This window comes from Nicotiana sylvestris, chromosome 1 (assembly GCF_000393655.2).
Source record: "Nicotiana sylvestris chromosome 1, ASM39365v2, whole genome shotgun sequence".
Lineage (NCBI taxonomy): Eukaryota > Viridiplantae > Streptophyta > Magnoliopsida > Solanales > Solanaceae > Nicotiana > Nicotiana sylvestris.
Window position 1 is genome coordinate 75,281,860 of NC_091057.1, and position 19,196 is coordinate 75,301,055.

A 19,196-nucleotide genomic window follows, 5' to 3' on the forward strand; every position below is an offset into this window, starting at 1 on the left:
TTGGGTCTCAAAGAATATTGCCAACAAAGTCTTCTTTACAAATAGACTTATGCTTATGTGAGATGGACTCCACTAGCCAAAATAATGGTCATATTACAAATCTCCACCTGGCCTAATTTTGGCTGATATAGTGCTCCACCCTCTTTGCAAAAGCCCTTATGGGCTAAATCATTCTTCATAAATTGCAATTAAGTTCAAGCAGGCTTTGTGAACATGTCAGCAGGATTATTGTCTCTAGTGTTGTTCTTCTGAATAGAGGCCTTTCCATCAGCAATGGTTTCCCAGATAAAATGATACTTGATGTCAATATGATTCGTCCTCTCATGATATATTTGGTCTTTAGTCAAGTTAATGGTACTTTAACTATCACAAAAAATAGTAATACCACTTTGGTGTAAACTGATTTCAGCAAATAGATCCTTCAACCATAAGGCTTCTTTGATAGCCTCGGTCACTGTCATGTATTCTGCGTCAGTAGTAGATAATGCTACTACATGTTGTAATGTATCTTTCCAGATGATAGCACAACCACCAATGCAAAATACATACCATATTAGTGATCTTCTTTTGTCAAGATGACCTGCACAATCTGAGTCTACAAAATCAATCAAAGAGTTAGTATTTCTCCCAAACTCCAAACATGTGTTTGAAGTACCTTGCAAGTATCTGAGAATCTATTTCACAGCTTGCCAATGTGCTTTACCAGGGCAAGCCATATATCGGCTCACTACACTTACTACCTGGAAAATATCTGGAAGTATGCAAACCATTGCATACATAATACTGCCGACTGCATTGGAATAAGGTACATGTTCCATATACCTATCTTCTTCCCCTGACTGCGGTGAGTGAGCAGCTGATAACTTAAAATGAGCAGCAAGAGATGTACTAACTGGTTTAGCATCTTTCATGTCAAACCTCTCCAAAACGTTTTCCAAGTACTTCTTCTTGGTCATGAATAGCCTGTTGGATCCTCGGTCTGTTTTGATCTCCATGCCAAGAATTTTCATAACTGCTCCCAAATCTTTCATCTCAAGTTCACTTTTAAGCTGACTTTTCAAATTGTGAATTTCTGTCAAATCCTTAGCAGTAATGAGCATGTCATCAACATATATCAATAAGTACACAAATGAACCATCATTTAACTTCCGGAAGTAAACAAAACTATCATACATGCTCCTCGAATAACCATGACCCAACATAAAGAAATCAAACCTTTTGTACGATTGTCTTGGAGACTACTTTAATCCGTACAAGAATTTCTTCAACAAGCAAACATGATCTTTTTTTCCTTCAATTCAAATCATTCGGGTTGATGCATATATATTTGTTCCTCATGTTCGCCATGTAAGAAAGTTGCCTTAACATCAAGCTGTTCTAATTCCAAATCATACATGGCAACTAAGGCAAGCAAGACATGAATAGAGTCATGTTTAACAACAGGTGAGAAAATATCATTAAAATCAACTCTTTGTACCTGACTATAACCCTTTGCAACTAACCGTGCCTTATACCTTACATCTTCAACCCCTGGAATTCCATATTTTTTCTTGAAGACCCATTTGCAACCAATTCTCTTTCATGATGGCGGTTTCACAAAAGACCAAGTATCATTCTTGTGGAGAAACTCAATTTCTTCATTCATTGCAATCAGCTACTTGGCTGAACCAACACCAGAAACTGCTTCTGAATATTTTGATGGTTCTTTGATTTTTTCAGTTTCCTGTGCAACTAAAAAAAGCAAATGCAACATAATCACTAAACCTTAATGGTCGTTTACTTTCTCTTCTTGGTCTATGTTTGGCTATAGAATACTCATCTTCGTCTGGTTCAAATTCAGGAGTCTCGACTTAAGGAATTTCAGCTTCTAGCTCAACTTCAAGAGTTTCAACTGAATTTTTCTCCAAAATTAGTGAGTTCGGCTCAGAAGGAATGTCAATCTCAACATCCACTCGCTTCTGTGTACTCTTCTCTTTATCTGTATTATAAGAACTAGAAGACTCTTTTCTGGAATGTAACATAGAGGATTCATCAAAGGTTACATCTCTGCTAATTATATTTTGGTGCCTTAGAATCAGGATACCATAGCCGGTATCCATTCATCCCAGATGCATACCCAAGGAAAATGCACTTTTTATCCCTTGACTCTAATTTACTATCATTTACATTAGGGGTGTTCAAAACCGAACCGAAACTAAAAATCAAACCGAAATCTAAGCTTAATGGCTTATTGGTATCGAGTTAATGGTTTAACGGACGGGGAACAAGTTGAAAGTTTTTCATTAACGGCTTATCGGTTTGGGGGCGGATTATTCAATTTTCTTAACGGATAATCCATTAACCCGTTAAGAATATATATATTTATTAAATCCAATCCAAACGCCACTGGTAATATCACATCTCTATGTTCCGCATCCAATCCAAACGCCGCCAGTATCATAATCGGCCAAGCGTTACCATTGACCTTAAGTTTCGCTTAACTTACCATCATCAAACACGTGTCATCGCTAATCTGGTGCCTTTTCATTCACAAGCAGATAATATATAATAGTAGTAGGAAGAAAAGGCAGCATCACCTCCAAATTAAAAGTGAAATCGGTTATTAACATGGTAATTTTACCTTCCAGTAGAAAATAAATGTTGTCGTTAAAGTGGACCATAAAACGATATTAATAATCAACAATCTTGGTTCAAATTTCTCAATATGTAATGAGTTCAAACTCACCATGTGAAAGAGGAAAGATATTCATTTAGTTGACCATCAGGCTAACTTGGAACTATTAGAAGAGAGTGTATGTCTTCACGCAATTCAACTGCTTGTGGAACGTATAAACCTTGCCACTCAATATATTTGTTGCGATAGTACGCCCTCTGTAATGCACGCAATATAGATTGAATTAGGCCGATAAACCGCCCGATAAGAGCTAAACTGATACTAATCCGCCTGATATCTTATCGGGTGACTAGCAGATTAATACATTTAAAAGTCGATAACAGATAAGTCAAACCGTTAAGATTAAATAACCGCTCAATCCACCTGATAAGCAGCCCTAATTTACATGCATGTATGCAGAGCAACCAAATATCTTTAAATAAGAATAATTAGCAGGAGTACCTGACCACATTTCCTCTGGAGTCTTGAAGTTCAAGCGTGCAGAAGGAGCACGGTTGACAATATAACAAGTTGTAGAGATAGCTTCTGCCCAAAAGGGGTTTGTCAACCCAGCATTTGAAATCATGCAACGAGCCCTTTTCAAAAGAGTTCTATTCATCCTTCCTGCTACACCATTTTGTTGAGGTGTCATTCTCACAGTAGGGTATCGAGATATTCCTTTATTCTTGCAAAATTTGTTGAATTCATATTACAAAATTCTAAGCCATTATATGTTCTAAGCCTCTTAACCTGTTTTTCTGTTTGCTTCTCAATCAAAACTTTTCATTGTTTGGAAGTTAAGAAAACATCACTTTTATTTTTTAGATAATAAACCCAAACTTTCCTTGGATAATCATCGATGAAAGTTAAAATTTACCTGGCAAAGCCTTTTGATGGGGTACGTGAAGGACCCCAAAGATCTAAATGAATGTAATCCAAATTACCTTTTGTTCTATGAATTGATGGAGATTTGAAGCTGACTCTTTTCTGCTTCCCCAACACACAATGTTCACATAATTCCATATTTCTGGTACTTTGGCCACATAAGAGATCTCTTTTGCTGAGGATGGAAAGACTTTTTTCACTCATATGCCCCAATCGCATATGCCACAATTTGGTGATGTCAGAATCAGATTTATCTGATGTTGAAACTACAACATCACCTGTAACAGTAGATCCCAATAGAGTATACACCGTACTAGATTTGCATGTTTTCATGATCACAAGAGCATCATGAGAAACTTTTAGAGCTCTACCTTCACCTGTGTACTTGCACCCAAGAAATTCTAGAGTGCCCAAAGAGATGAGATTTTTCTTTAAGTCAGGAACGTGTCTAACATCGGTGAGAGTTCTCACCAAACCATCGTGCATTTTGATTCGGATAGTACCTTTTTCAATAACTTTGCAGGCAACATTGTTGCCCATCAAGACAACCCCACCTCTAATAGATTCATGTGGTAAATAAATCTCGATGGGACATATATGATAAGAACAACCTGAATCTAAAATTCACTCATTGTTAGATTTGAAACTATTATTAGTTGCTAAAAAATAATTCCCTCATTCTCATCAGTAACTACACTTGCTTCGGCAGTATCAGTATTTTTGTGCTCATTTTTCTTTTCTGTATGCTTTTCTTTTTTCAATTTAAAGTATTGAGAAATAATGTGACCTTTCTTATGAAAGTATTTACACATGATATTTGGTATCTGAATTTTGACCTTGATTTAGGTGTCTCACTAATTGAATCTTTCTTATTGGATCTACCTCTTATGAACAAGCCTTCCCTTTGGTTCCCACTAGTTTCCCCAGTAATATCTCTATCTAATTGTTCTTTTGATTTCAAAATAGATTTGATGTCTTTATAAGAGATATTATCCTTTCCATGAAGCATAGTATCTCTTATATGTTTAAACGATCGGGTAAAGAAACAAGCAATAACATAGCTTGATCCTCATCTTTGATTTCAGCATCTATGTTACTTAAATCCATAAGAAAGAATTAAAAATATCAAGATGTGTAAGTATATAGGTACCTTCAGCCATACAAAAAGTGTAGAGTTTTTGCTTTATGTAAAGCCTATTTTCTACTGTTCTTTTCATATATAGGATTTTCAGCTTTATCCATATGCTTTTGGCTGAGTTTTCTGTAGCAACTTCACGCAAAACCTTATTTGGGAGATTTAAAATGATACATGCTTTTGCCTTTTTATCAATGACAGCAAACTCCTCGTCCATCATTTTATCAGGCTTCTTCTCCTTCCCTTGCAGTGCTAAATCTAAGCCATCCTGAATTAGGATAGCTTCCATCTTTAATAGCTACATTCTGAAGTTTGCACTTCGATCAAATTTCTCAACATAAGTCTTTGTTAGAGTCATATTGACTACTAAAACAGACCCGGTTAGATCCGTCTCTGATACCAATTTATTAGGATCAGAAAATCGGGTAGTGCGAAATTTAACAAAATAATAGTATAATAATAATAACAAAGACAATATAAGTTGATAACAACGACAATTAAAACATATAAAGAAGAAACAAATTTAACGTTGTTCGGTCAAATTGACCTACGTCGACAAGCGGAGAGGAACAAATTCACTATAGCAACAAGAATACAAAAGAGCGTACAAAATTAGAGTAAATACTCTAATTAATCCCAAATACCCCCGAGAGAATAACCTCACAGGATCACTCCAAATAAAGAGAATCACGCAAGTATTTTCCAACACTCAACTCTCTTACAAACAACTCTCAATAAAAGAGGAGAGGAAGAAACAAGAAATGAATACTCAAGTCTTGTTGGCATATTTAAATGGCGTATCTAAAAATAATATCTGGGTAAAGTCCTTCGAGTAGGGAAGGAACACATTTTACTCAAAATAGAAAGTTAATCAAACGGCAATGCCCAAATTCATTACACCAGTAAAAGTGAGTAAATTCCACAACAGATCGGATGTGGAAATCCGAACTGCACTTTGAACGCTATCATATAAGATGTCAAACTTACTGACTGAAGCTTGACCATAATAGGACACTAATAAATCACATTTCTGTAAGTCCTTCGAGTAGAGAAGGAACACATTTTACTCAAAATAGATTGCCTTGGTCCTTGGAATTAATTTTAATTATTTGCTTGGATTTGTTTACCTGGCGAACTTATTAGCATGCTCACCTCTTAACAAGTTTACTAATCAGCATGCTCACTAGACACTTATACGTGGCAAATTGCAAAAGATAGAACTTAAACTGATCAGAGCATTGTTCACCTCTTTAGCACAAACTTGCAAAACAACTACTGTCGTGGATCGACGATACGCAGCTACACAAAAGTAATATAACGAACTAGAAAGCTTTTACACAGCCTAACACCAAAAGGCAAAGAGGCCATATGAAGCTCTGGTAAATATTATACATGCAAGAGTCAAACTTATGAACTTCTTTCATTCAGTCTAGCAGCTGCAGCCACAGACGCAGCTACTCCACCGGGATAAGTGGTCAACTCTGGATTATTCCGAAGCTCCGCTTCCATCACCCCTTCTGCATCTTGCCTTGTCGCTGCCTTATCAGTCGGTAGTTTAGCAGTGGCACCCTATAATGTAACAAAATACAAGTACCGATTATCGACTTGGAGTACCGCAAATCGATCACAAATTTGGTTATATTCCCAACTAGCTAATGTTGTTATATACGAATTATATGTACATATCCAATGATCAAAAGGAATTAACTCAAATCTCCTGACAATATTAACAACTTGACAATATAAATGTGGTATTTCAACATGTTGAAATATATAACCTGCTTACTTTCAAATTTATTAATCTCACTATTTTTACTTATAACTTTATTCAAAATTTAGTATTCAAAGAACATAATTGAACAAAATAGTTACTTTTTCGAAATTATTGATCTCACTTTTTTATGGAGAGAATAACATAAAGTTCTAACTCTATACTCAAAATTCAAAGGATTAGTCAAACTTAGAAAAAAAAAAATTTACTTAGAGGTCAACAAGCCGTTTTAGAGAGAGTTCATAATGACCAATTATAGTTTGAAGTTAAGATATAAAATACTAAGCGAAATGCAAAGCCATATTAAAGTAACGTCAACTCTTACAGTCAAGACATTGTTAAGTTTGATTTTATCCACATCTTGAGTCAATCCCTCATTAACAGAAGCTGCCGACTGAGCTGTGGCCGCTAATCCTCCGGGAGTTACGACGCTAGAACCGGTGGCCCTGACTTCTGCGGCTTGTATTGCGGCTGCATCGCTCTGCTCCACCGGCTTGTCCCCGGCTGTGAGCGCCGTTGCCGCCAGAGCTTCTCCTATTGTTATGGGTGCTTCCTCTGGTTCTCCTCCAGCTCCCCCTACTGCTGCTGTTACTGGAACAGGCTCCACAGATTGCCCCAATACCTGCAACTCTCAAATCATGCTCTACGTATTTGTCGTTTACAATATACAAGGATGCCTAATAAAATTTTATAAAGAATTCAAGAACTTGACAGTTAGCAGAACAAATTATATATGTTTTGACTTTTGAGTAAAATTCATAACATGAAGAGAAGAGACGAATCTTCCAACTAATGATAAGGGAACTGGAACTGTAAAAGAGAGACCTGTCCTGCAACTGATTCTGTAATAATACGTCTACCAGGAACAGTAGTTTCGGTCACGGTAACACCTTCAGCACCAGCAACAGGAGTGGTAGCGTCGTGGCTGACAAACCCACTTCTTTCGTTTTTGGTAGCAGCAGACTGCATAACAGCAGCTGGACCACCCTTTTGGGTCTGACCAAAGACCATAGTTTCAGCACTCTGCATCATCGCTGCATCTTGAGGTGCAATTGGCTGCTTAGCTAACTCCCCTCTTACATTAAATACGTCTCCATATTTTATGGCTTCCTGCTGCTCTCTTTCAGGCCTTTGAGGTTGCTCTTGACTCATCTTTAGATTCCTGTTTTCTTGAATGCTTTAAACTTTACAGTGCGTTGATGTTATTTACTCTACTTACTAAGGAAGGAACTCATTTGGTTTGATTATGTACCCTGCTGTGCTGATGGTCGACCAAGTTAAGGAGCTGACACCTTGCAACTCTGTGCGAACGTGGCGGACTTGTAAGCAGGTACGATGACTCAGATTTTGTAAGAATGTTCTTGAATAGTCGAGATATCTAAGTTACAAGTGTATTTGCAAAATACTAAACTGGAGTATGACAATTGTTACCTCACTAAGAAATCAAATGATGATGACAATCAAGATTATAACATTAAATGTTGTTGGATTTATATTTGTATTTGGGCTGTATTTGTTTTTGGGCCTTGTATTTCTGGGCTTTATATTTATTATTAGAAGGGTTAGTTTAGTTGCAGAGAAGTTTTTAATTTGTTCTTTCGGTTTTGACTGTTTTGACCCAACTAGAATTGGGTTTGTATATAAACATTGTGGGTTCCGGGTTTGAGGACCACGGATCATAATAAGAAAATACCAGAACAAGTTCTTCTTTCTCGAACCTTCTTCGCCAGTTTGGTTCTCTGATTTTTTCTTCATCTTTGCTTGATTTCATACAATCTAACATGGTATCAGAGCATTATAATGGAAGATCGGTGTAATCTCTGATTTTTAGTACCTCAATTTCCTTGTCCCTTCCTATTTCCAGAAAGTCGGAAAAACCTAGTTTCTTATTCTTCGATTTTTTGTTTTTTGGAGATTCTAGCCCAAAATTTTCAAGTTTCATGATGAATTCAGTGTTTTCGAAGTCTATTATGAATGAAATTTGTGATTTAGCGGGGATTTTTCTTCAATTTGTAGATTAAAGTGGTGGTTGCTCGATGGTACTTGACGGCGACAAGCTATTTTTGCCGATTTATCAGTTTTCCTCTTTGTGATAATCTTTGATTCTGTGTTTCGAAGGACTATCCTGCTTTTTGGTAATCTCTTTCGCTTCGGCTTATTCATTTCACTATTCTCATTATGATATATCGTTTGTGCCCTAGTTTTTTTTCCTATTTCCCTTGCATATTTTATCTCTTTACTCATGAAAAATGAAAATAATGTAACTGCCTCTGAAACCGACCCTACGTCCCCTACTTTTAATAATCCTCAAACTGATTTTGTTTTACCTCTTTCACACCCGTTCTATCTTCATCCTTCTGACAATCCTGGTACTATTCTCGTAACCAAACAATTCAATGGGGACTGTTTTGGAGCCTGGCGAAGAGGCATTATTATTGTTTTGGGGGCAAAGAAGAAATTAGGATTCATTAATGGGAGCTATGTTCAGCCTTCTCCCGGTTCCCCTTTGTTTGAACACTGGGAACAATGCAATAACATGATTCTTACTTGGATTCTTAACTCTTTAGACCCCGACATTTCACAAAGTGTTATATACTCTAAGTCTGCTAAGAGTCTATGGGATGAAGTGAACCAAAGGTATGGGCAAGCAAATGGTGCTAAGATGTATGAAGTCCAAAAGGACCTGAGTACTATATCTCAAGGTTCGTCTGATGTGGGAAGTTATTTCACTAGGGTAAAGAGACTCTGGAATGAGATGGAGTCACTTGATATTGATTCCTTTTGTGTTTGTGATTGCAAATGTGGAGGTAAACACAAAATTATCAAAAAGATGAAAAATCAGAAATTGATGCAATTCTTAATGGGTTTGAATGAGGTATTCAATAATGCTAGAGGAAATATACTGATGATGCAGCCACTTCCTGAAGTTAGCAATGTTTATTCTCTGGTTGTTCAAGACGAAAAGCAGAGAGGAATTCACAATGTACCTGGGTTTCAGTCTGACTCTGCAGCTTTTTCTGCCAGGTCCAATGGTCCTACTTATAATCCAAAACCACCACAAACCACAAATTTCACACAGAGATATACTTTTAACAATCCAAATCCTGCCAATCAAAGTTTCAACAATCAAAAGGGAGGCTATGATCCAAAAAGGCACTATTGTAGAAATTGCAAAAAGCCTGGACATGTAATTGAAAAGTGCTACAAATTACATGAATTTTCACAACTTTCAAAAGCAGGGAACAAAAATATCCGAGTTGTTGTACCTGTTCATTCTTCTCCTGATGCTAAGGCTGACTAGTCCCTTGACAACATCAATATTGCCAATACCATCACACCTGGTCAGTACAGGCAGCTCGTGAGTATCCTTCAACATGTTCAAGTTGGTTCTGATGATTCTCAAAGTCAATCTGCCACAACTAACTTTGCAGGTATTTTTGCTTTCTCTGCTCATTTGATGAGTTGTGGTAATTGTACTTGTTTAAGTAGTGTTCTAACTTCTGAAACCTGGATATTGGATTCTGGAGCATCAGATCACATGACCTTTAACAAATCCTTGCTTACAAATATAACAACTCTATTTGTTCCCTATCTTATCACATTACCCAATGGGTACAAAGTCAAAGTGACCTGAATTGGTTCAGTCAAATTGAATTCTTCAGTCACTCTGTCAAAAGTGTTGTATGTGCCTACTTTTAAATAGATCTCATTTTAGTCCACAAATTATTAGCTAACACTTTATCACTGCTATGTTTTTCACAACATGCATGTTTTCTTCTACAGGGCCCTTCTCTGAGGATGCCATTGGTACTTGGTAAGATGGCTGAAGGGCTCTATCTCTACAACTCCAGAACACAATCTCCAGTCACACCAACTTCTCATTCCCCTGCTTTAATTCCTTTTTCTGTTCATGCAAACATATTACATGTAAATAAGTCCCAACTTCTATGGCATAATAAGTTGGGATACCTTCCTTTTTCAAAATTATAGAAAATAAACTCTTTGAATGTACCATTCTCTAATAAATAACCTTTCATTTGTGATATATGTCCACTTGCTAGACAACAAAGAAATTCTTTTCCTGATAGTAATTCTCATTCTTCCCATATATTTGATCTTATTCATGTGGATGTTTGGGGTCCGTATCACACTGCCACACATAGATCTTATAGATATTTTCTCACAATTGTGGATGATTGTAGTAGAAACACTTGGACACATCTCTTAAGTCACAAGGGCAATGCTCTGTCCATTCTAAAGTCTTTCTTCTCCATGGTTGAAACTCAATTCAACACCAAAATTAAAACCATTCGAACAAACAATGCTTTAGAACTTGGTACCAGTCATGAAGCTAGTCAATTTTTTCAGTCCAAAGGTATCTTACACCAAACATCTTGTCCTTACACGCCTCAACAAAACGGAGTTATTGAAAGAAAACAAATATTTTCTAGAAACAACAAGAGCTTTACTTTTTCAATCCAAACTCCTAATTAAATTTTGGGAAGACTGCATTTTAACAGCCACATACTTAATCAACAGATTCCCTAGTAACATCTTGTCTGGCAAGACTCCTTATGAAGTTTTAACTGGGGAGCAACCTTCTTACAGTCATCTACGAAGCTTTGGGTGTTTGTGTTATGCAATGATTCCTAAACCCCATAGGAATAAGTTCTCTCCTCGGTCTAGTGCTTGTGTTTTGTTGGGTTATCCTCCTGGAAAAAAGGCATATAAGCTTCTACAACTTTCTGATAAGAAAATCATTGTTTCCAGGGATGTTGTTTTCCATGAAGACATCTTTCCTTACTTTGACACCCCTTCTTCAAATGTTTTATTTCCTGCTAAGCACACCTTCCTTGACTCCCCTCAACCACCTCATTCATCTATTGAGCCTTTCCCTATAGAGCATTGTCCTGTTTCTTCCTCCCCATCTATTCCTCCTATTATTCCTTCTCCACCACACTCGAATTCTAGTCTTCCACCTTCTGAACTTGTAGCTTCACCTGGAACACCATCTTCTGAACATGTTTCTTCACCTCCCTCATCTCGTACACTTTCCTCTTCACTTTCTCTCACCTCAAGATATCCTTCCAGAATATATTATCCTCCCTCTTACTTATCAGATTACTTTTGTGGTGCTCTTCCTCCTACCACTTTAATTTCTATTCCCGTTTCACCTAATTCTGTTTGCTTCAGTAGTCTAAATTCAGTCAATCAGAGTTTAGATCAAAACTTAGACATTGTACATGAACCCTCCAGCTTTCATCAGACAGTGTTGCATCCTGCTTGGCAGGCTGCAATGTTGAAGGAGTTTGAGGCTCTTGAGCTCAACAGAACCTAGGATATAGTCCCTCTCCATATAGGAAAGAAACCAATTGGTAACAAATGGGTTTATAAGATAAAACATAAGGCTGATGGTAGTATAGAGAGATTCAAAGCTAGGTTGGTAGTACGAGGTGATACCCAATTAGAGGGACTTGATTACAATAAAACTTTTTCTCCCATAGTCAAAATGACCACTATTAGGACAATCATAGTTGTGGCAGTCAAAAAGGGTTGGCCAATGTACCAATTGGACGTCAATAATGCCTTTTTACACGTGGACTTAGATGAAAAGGTATATATGAGAATACCCCAGGGCCTGAATGTTTCTGCACCTACCATGGTTTGTAAATTGGACAAATGCTTATATGGCCTAAAGCAAGCTTCTAGACAATGGTATTCCAAATTAAGTGATTCTCTTATTTCTAAGGGCTACTCAGTTTCAAAAAATGATTACTCCTTATTTATCAAGTCTATTGGTTCTCATATTACAATTGTTGTTGTTTACATTGATGACATTCTCTTAAGTGGTAATGATGAAGAGGAGATGAGTTCTCTCAAACTATTTCTAGATGCTCAATTCAAGATAAAAAATTTAGGGCATTTACATTATTTTTTGGGTTTGGAAATCCTCTCTAAATCTGGAGGTGTTATCATCTGCCAAAGGAAGTTTGCTTTGGACCTCTTATCTGAATTCAATTGTCTAGATTGCAATGTTGTTGCTAGCCCCTTAGATGTGAATCTGAAACTCTCCATTGAAGATGGGGAGCCCTTATCTGACCTTTTCTTGTATAGGAAGCTCATTGGCAAGCTGAACTTTCTCACAAATACAAGACCTGATTTGGCTTTCTCAGTACAGTTGTTAAGTCAGTTCATGCATGCCCCTACTTCATCTCATCTTTCTGCTGCTTATCATGTTCTTAAGTATGTCAAAGGTACCTTGGGGCAAGGTTTGTTCATGTCTGCTGCTTCTGATTTCTCATTACATGCTTATTGTGATTCGGACTGGGCTTCTTTTCCTAGTCCCCGGAGATCCGTTAGTGGTTATTTGGTGTTACTTGGTGGTTCTTTACTCACATGGAAGTCTAAAAAGCAGCACACTGTGTCCCTATCTTCCGTCGAGGCCGAGTATCATTCCATGCGCCGAGTTGTTGCCGAACTTGCTTGGCTCACCAGGCTGTTACATGAACTTTCTGTTACCTCAATTTTTCCAGTTCCTTTACACTGTGATAGTCAGTCCGCCATCTACATCGCTCGTAATCCGTTGTTTCATGAGCGTACGAAACATATAAAGTTGGATTGCCACTTTGTTCGCGAGAAACTCCAAGATGGTCTTATTTCTTTATCCTATCTTCCCAGCAAATTACAACTGGCCGATATGCTGACTAAATCACTCTCAGGTGTCACTCTCAGGTCTATTTTGAGCAAGTTGGGTGTGGCTAACCACCCTCCAACTTGGGGGGGGGTGTTGGATTTATATTTGTATTTGGGCTGTATTTATTTTTGGGCCTTGTATTTCTGAGCTTTGTATTTATTGCTAGAAGGGTTAGTTTAGTTGCAGAGAAGTTTTTAATTTGTTCTTTCGATTTTGACTGTTTTGACCCAATTAGAATTGGGCTTGTATATAAACATTGTGGGCTCCGGGTTTGAGGACCACCGATCATAATAAGAAAATGCCAAAAGAAGTTCTTCTTTCTCAAACCTTCTTCGCTCAGTTTGGTTCCCTGATTTCTTCTTCATCTTTGCTTGATTTCATACAATCTAACAAATGTTAGTTCGCGTAATTAATTTTGGTTGTATAACCAAATCTGACAAATTCCTTTTATCTTTATATCAAGTAAAATGATGTAACTCGATTGTCGCTTAAAGCGCCAACAACCCGTGGTTGCATGCCAACTCTCTTTCACAAATTTTGTTACACGATTTGGAATAGATTAAGCAGTTACGAAAACTATATTTGTCAATCGAGCAAGTAATTTTTGATGTTAGCAGCTTATCATACAAGCTTTACGAATTTAGTGGGACTACATTGAATATGTTTTAGTGGGACTACATTAAATATGTTGTTGTAATGCTAATACATATTGAAGTGCTTCCTTTTTAGCCTGTTTCAAAATAAATAATACATTTCTAAATTTGAAAATAATTTAACTTTAAACTATTTATTTTACCCATTTTACCCTTAATGAGAAGCTTTTATAACCACACAAATGTCATGAGCCCACAAAACTTTTACCCCTTAAGCTGGTAAGATCATAAATTTGAAAAGCTTTTTTTTTTTTTTTGTTAAACTTCGTATCGAGTTAAAATAACTCATCTAAATTGAAACGGAGGGAGTAAAAGTTTCTTGTCCATAAGGTTATTGAACTAAACATAAATCTCTCAGTGACTATTAGTTATGAACAACATTGGCCATAAGGCGTAGAGGACACAGTCGGAAACAGAGGAGCTGTAACTCGTTCTACAACTACTTATTCCACTAGTATTGACTTATTGAAATATCGATGTGCATACATTCGTTGCGGCTGTCAATTTGGCTTCATTTCTTACCATCTGTCACAGGCTACAGTCAGTACAAGCTTCTTGGAGCCAATTGCAAGGAGAAAGCAGGTCAATAAGTAAACACCACAAGTATTTTCATACTAACAGGCAATTTCACACAGCTTCATCATCCAAGCTAATGTTTCCTGAGGGTTTACTATAAACTAAACTCTACAGCTACCAATCACGCGGAACCAAGAGCTTGGTCATTGTTCACGAGGCAGGAGCCCCACTGCTTACCTCCAAACCATTTCCTGCAGATTCAGAACCATATGTCATTGAATTGTAACTGTCACTACAACTAAGTACCTCTCTCGAAATCTTTACCTAATTTAGTGCACAAAAGAGTTTGATATACTAGCATAGACATCCAGTAAGACATCCTATAGGTTTCTCTTCTTCTCTAATTGAGTAGATGGCCATCCGTTTTCATTAACTATTATCCCGGAAGATATGTGATATTTGCTTACATAAATAAAAGGAAAATCTCACCATCTGGATCAAAGAAGAAAACTTGTTTGGTCTTGCCATCTGGTTGAGTCTTCTCGTGAACTTCAATTCCTTTCTCCTACACGGCCAGGTTAAGAAAAAAAAAGCAATGATGAGCAGAGATCAATTAGTCATTGATAACCCAGAATTGAGAAAGAAACCAGTCTAATCTAACAATATATAGCACGCCAAATGCATCTGATCTTTGCCAAATTCATATCAAGTTTTGCTTTTGGTATTGACCATTGTAAGTTGTCATTAATAAAGAAGTTGTAGAACATAGACACTGGTCTTCAATTCATGCTCGCTTTAATAATATCTACAATAAATACTAGCTATAGCTCAGCAAGTGGATATGCCCTAATTAGCTATCAGCGTATCCAACTTTCAATTGCTTCATCTCAGCTCACATTAGAAAAAAGGCTAATGCATTTCTATTAAATACAAAACAAGAAAAATTTGATGCAGTAATAGGCCGAACAGCTCCAACCTCCTTGATAAAAGAGACAACAATCGACATTTCTTCCTATATGACCCTTCACACATTCAAAGGAACCTCGTCTAAACAATTTTATTTTCCAATTTCCATTACAAGAATTAACGTCATTTAAAGGGAAAAAGAAAAAAATGGATAAAAAGATACAAAAAAATCATCAAAATAAGGATAATACCCGCACTTTGACATCACATTTAACATAATCAACAGGAAATAGGAAAATCTAATAGTCAAAAATAAAATTCCTGAAAATAACTTTTTTCTTTTAATCATAAACAATTACTTAAGGGGAATAATAACCAGGAAGTGAATTTAAAAAGAGAGGATTCAATTAAACCTTGAGAGTCTGAACAAAAGAATCGAAATTGGAGACGGAGAAGCAGACATGGTGACCTCTAGGCAGATTCTTCGGGTCGGCTACGGCTGACGTGGCACTCCAGGGACCCTCTGGAAGCTTCGTACTGGGATCCCTCTCGATAAGGTGAAGGTAGAAATTAGATGGTGCCAGCTTCAACCATATCACATCAAACTCAAATCTTGGTGCTTCCACTTTCTCAAACCCAAATATCTGCAAAAATTCCCATAACCAATTTTCATCAGACAATCAATTATGTCTCATTTTGTTTTTGGAAACATCGATAAGATATGATATGTGTTTATTCTACTCTACTTTAGAGTTTAGACAGAGAAAATTTTATGATATGAAAATTAATCTATAGGATGAAAACCTCAATGTAAAATTGGGCAAGGCGTTTGATATCAGAGGATTCACGGGAGACGTGATTAAGGCATGTTCCTTGTGCTGCCATTTTTTGTTGTTTGTGTGTGTTTAGGGAATTCTACTGCACGTTCCTGTAGTGACAAATGAGGTGCTGAATGTATATTTATCTCCTTTGCTTTCCCGACTACACGTGGTCGTTTTGGGTGCTCGGTTGATGGTTGGACTTGAAGTTGGGCCCATTAAAATTGGGTTTCTTTGGATGTCAAAGCAAAAATTTCAAGGGCTTATTTGATGGTTTCCATTTAATCTGCATTAATTTTTTAAAATTTTTATAACTAGTAATATAAATAATTTCAGGTTATTTTTTCCTCTTCCTCCTCCTTTTTCTTTTTTGCCGTGAAAATAAAGGTGATGGTGAATTTATATGGTATTTGTAAACATATTTTAAGATGGTTTATGGTGCTTTACAGTGATGAGCTGTTATGGCTTTATTTCTTACTACTCCTTAGGGATTTTCCTTTTTCTTCTTCCTCTTCTTTTTAAATGTAAAATAGATTTGTTAGATTTATTGTTGTTTTGACAAATTATATTGGGTTTGTTCTTGATGATATTTGGAGATTATATTTCAGATTTGAACTCATTTGGAGTAGATTTATGTATTAAATCGTGTATTGGATTGTTGGATCGAAGAATAAGTTTTTATTTCCGGGCAATTTGCACTTCAGATCTATTTGGTCTTAAGTGCATCTGAAGTACAATTTTTTCACTTCAGACCTATTTGGCCTTAAGTACAGGAAAAAATTGGTTGTATTTCAGATCTATTTGGCATTAAGTGCATCTAAAGTGCAACTTTTCAGACCTATTTGGTCTTGAGTACATGAAAATATGTGTTGTACTTCAGGCCTATTTGGCTTTAAGTGCATCTTAAGTATATTTTTTGCACTTAAGACTTAATTGCCTCTAACTTCAGACTCGATAAATTGAAAGTTGATCCTAAAGTGGATAGGCATGCAATTTTTTGTGCAAAATGGGTAGAACTTTAATTGTAACCCCAAAACTAGATATAGATACAAATTCTCCGATGTCAAATCACAAGACTACCTCTTTAATTTTGAAGTTAATTTTGTATGAGTTGTTGTCACGACCCGAATTTTTCACAGTCGGGACCGTGATGACGCCTAACATTGTACCCGCTAGGCAAGCCAACATTACTGATTATTTTACCTTTTTCCTTTATCTTATAACAGCTTACAAGTTAACAAAAATAAATCAGCGGACTAAATGCGGAAGAACAGAATTTAACAGATTATCCTAACACAAATGATGAAACCGTAATAAAACTCCACCCAGAATTGGTGTCACTACTCACGGACAGTCTACGAATACTACAAATAATTATCTGAACAAAGAAATACACATATGTCTCAGAAATAGATAAAACAGAAAAGAAACATGATAGAAGGAGACTCCAAGGCCTGCGGACGCCTGTAGGTCTACCTCGGGTCTCCACTGGACTGAAGGTAGCCACCCAACTCTACTCACACGGTCCGGCACCGAGATCTGCACAGAAAGTCCAGAGTGCAGTATCAGTACAATCGACCCCATGTACTGATAAATGTCGAGCCTATCCTCGGCGAAGTAGGGACGAGGTTAGGACACGACAAACATCATAAACCTGTACAGTTAATAAGTATAATAACAGAGTAATAAGTAAATAAAACTAAGCAGAAATGTATGGGAATGGGAAACATACTATGGGGGTTTCAACATAAAGAATTACAGCAGTAAAGAATTTAAGCAGTTAAAATACTTGAACTGATAACAGTAAATGAACACAACAAGCAGAAAATGCACGGTATCACCCTTCTTGCTTTTAGTCTCAATCCTCACCATGAAATCAATAATAGAAATGTGTACGACATCACCCTTCATGCTTTATCACTCTTCCTCACCATATGAATAATAGAAATATGTACGGCATCACCCTTCGTGCTTTATCTCTCTTCCTCACCATATGCATCAATATAAATGTAAATGTGCACAACATCACCTTTCGTGCTTTATCACTCTTCATCACTATATGAATAAGTATGAATGTGCACGGCATCACCCTTTGTGCTTCATCCCTCTTTCCTCACCCAAACAGTAGAAACAATAACATCCCGGCAAGGGAATCAACAATGGAAACAAATACATCACAGCAAGGGAATCAGCTATAACCAATCTCGTTCCAACAGTTAACTTCACAAAATAAATCTCAAATTGAGCCAATACTCAACAATGGTCAATTACCAAGAAATTATCATAAGTCTTGTTCAATATGGATAATCATCAATGTAAGCATGGATAGTACATAATAAGAGTCACAATAGTCACAATATAAGACTCACGGGCATGCTCGACACCAACGTTTAGATACTCGTCACCACACCTATACGTCGTACTCAGCACTAACACGTAGCAAATAAGATAACAACACCTATTCCATCAAGCTAAGGTTAGGCCAAACACTTACCTCGATTCCACGGCCAAAATCAAGCCTCAAATATCGCTTTCCCTCTAGATTTCACCTCCAATTCACTTGTATCTAGTCATAATTAACTAAATAACATTAATAAATGCTAAAGAACTCAAATCCAATGCTTAATTATAGGTTTCTCAATATTTTTCCCAAAAAGTCAAAAATCGATCTAGGCCCGCTTGGTCAAAACTCGAAGTTCGGACCAAAACCCGATTACCCATTCACCCCCGAGCCCGGATATGCAATTGGTTTGGAATTCGACCTCAATTTAAGGTCTAATTTCCTAAATTTTAAAATTCCCAAATTCCACCCAAAAACACCCAATTTCCCATGAAAATCCCTAGATTTTATGATGAAATCTTGTAAAAAGATGAAGTAGATTGAAAGAAATGAGTTAGAAATTGTTTACCTATGATTTGGGGAAGAACTTTTCTTTGGAAAATCGCCTATGGGAGCTTAGGGTTTGAAAATTTGAAAGAATGAGTTGAAATCTCGTCCAAATGATGTTTTGATCAGGTGCAGATGTCGCAATTGCGATAGGAGCTTCGCAATTGCGAATCTCGCAAATGCGAGACAAGCTTCACAATTGCTAACCTGCTGCAGGTCTGCTCCTCTCGCAATTGCGAGCATTTTGTCACAAATGCGATGATTGACCCCTCCATGTT

General features: G+C 36.9%; 3 protein-coding genes across 3 annotated transcripts; 1 reads left to right on the plus strand and 2 right to left on the minus strand.

Annotated features, from left to right (window-relative positions):
* Window positions 1-5,878: 5,878 nt before the first annotated feature.
* LOC104225790 (late embryogenesis abundant protein D-34-like) lies at window positions 5,879-7,810 on the minus strand. Its single transcript, XM_009777651.2, has 3 exons — window positions 7,270-7,810; window positions 6,770-7,066; window positions 5,879-6,242 (listed from the first exon to the last, which is right to left on the minus strand). The coding sequence occupies exons 1-3, from the start codon at window positions 7,594-7,596 to the stop codon at window positions 6,081-6,083; spliced, it is 786 nt and encodes a 261-aa protein (XP_009775953.1). The 5' UTR covers window positions 7,597-7,810; the 3' UTR covers window positions 5,879-6,080.
* Window positions 7,811-8,686: 876 nt separating this feature from the next.
* LOC104225791 (uncharacterized) lies at window positions 8,687-11,782 on the plus strand. The gene is made up of 5 exons (XM_070149387.1): window positions 8,687-9,631; window positions 9,746-9,875; window positions 10,228-10,258; window positions 10,647-10,819; window positions 10,965-11,782. The coding sequence occupies exons 1-5, from the start codon at window positions 8,687-8,689 to the stop codon at window positions 11,780-11,782; spliced, it is 2,097 nt and encodes a 698-aa protein (XP_070005488.1).
* A 2,315-nt stretch (window positions 11,783-14,097) lies between these two features.
* On the minus strand, window positions 14,098-16,183 carry LOC104225792 (lactoylglutathione lyase). The gene is made up of 4 exons (XM_009777653.2): window positions 16,018-16,183; window positions 15,627-15,857; window positions 14,797-14,872; window positions 14,098-14,558 (listed from the first exon to the last, which is right to left on the minus strand). Exons 1-4 carry the CDS (start codon window positions 16,096-16,098, stop codon window positions 14,518-14,520), a joined length of 429 nt encoding a protein of 142 aa, XP_009775955.1. The 5' UTR covers window positions 16,099-16,183; the 3' UTR covers window positions 14,098-14,517.
* Window positions 16,184-19,196: the final 3,013 nt, after the last annotated feature.

What these genes read in the sequence shown, in the direction of transcription:
- LOC104225791 (XM_070149387.1), top strand. Translation starts at nt 8,687, where the DNA reads ATGAAAAATGAAAATAATGTAACTGCCTCTGAAACCGACCCTACGTCC. An exon ending in GAGGATGCCATTGGTACTTG is followed by an intron (nt 10,259 to 10,646) that starts GTAAGATGGCTG and finishes GGATGATTGTAG; the next exon opens with TAGAAACACTTGGACACATC. An exon ending in TCAATTTTTTCAGTCCAAAG is followed by an intron (nt 10,820 to 10,964) that starts GTATCTTACACC and finishes GCATTTTAACAG; the next exon opens with CCACATACTTAATCAACAGA.
- LOC104225792 (XM_009777653.2), bottom strand. Translation starts at nt 16,098, where the DNA reads ATGGCAGCACAAGGAACATGCCTTAATCACGTCTCCCGTGAATCCTCT. An exon ending in TTGCCCAATTTTACATTGAG is followed by an intron (nt 15,858 to 16,017) that starts GTTTTCATCCTA and finishes GAATTTTTGCAG; the next exon opens with ATATTTGGGTTTGAGAAAGT. An exon ending in CTTTTGTTCAGACTCTCAAG is followed by an intron (nt 14,873 to 15,626) that starts GTTTAATTGAAT and finishes CTGGCCGTGTAG; the next exon opens with GAGAAAGGAATTGAAGTTCA.
- LOC104225790 (XM_009777651.2), bottom strand. Translation starts at nt 7,596, where the DNA reads ATGAGTCAAGAGCAACCTCAAAGGCCTGAAAGAGAGCAGCAGGAAGCC. An exon ending in CAGAATCAGTTGCAGGACAG is followed by an intron (nt 7,067 to 7,269) that starts GTCTCTCTTTTA and finishes TGAGAGTTGCAG; the next exon opens with GTATTGGGGCAATCTGTGGA. An exon ending in AACTTAACAATGTCTTGACT is followed by an intron (nt 6,243 to 6,769) that starts GTAAGAGTTGAC and finishes GTTACATTATAG; the next exon opens with GGTGCCACTGCTAAACTACC.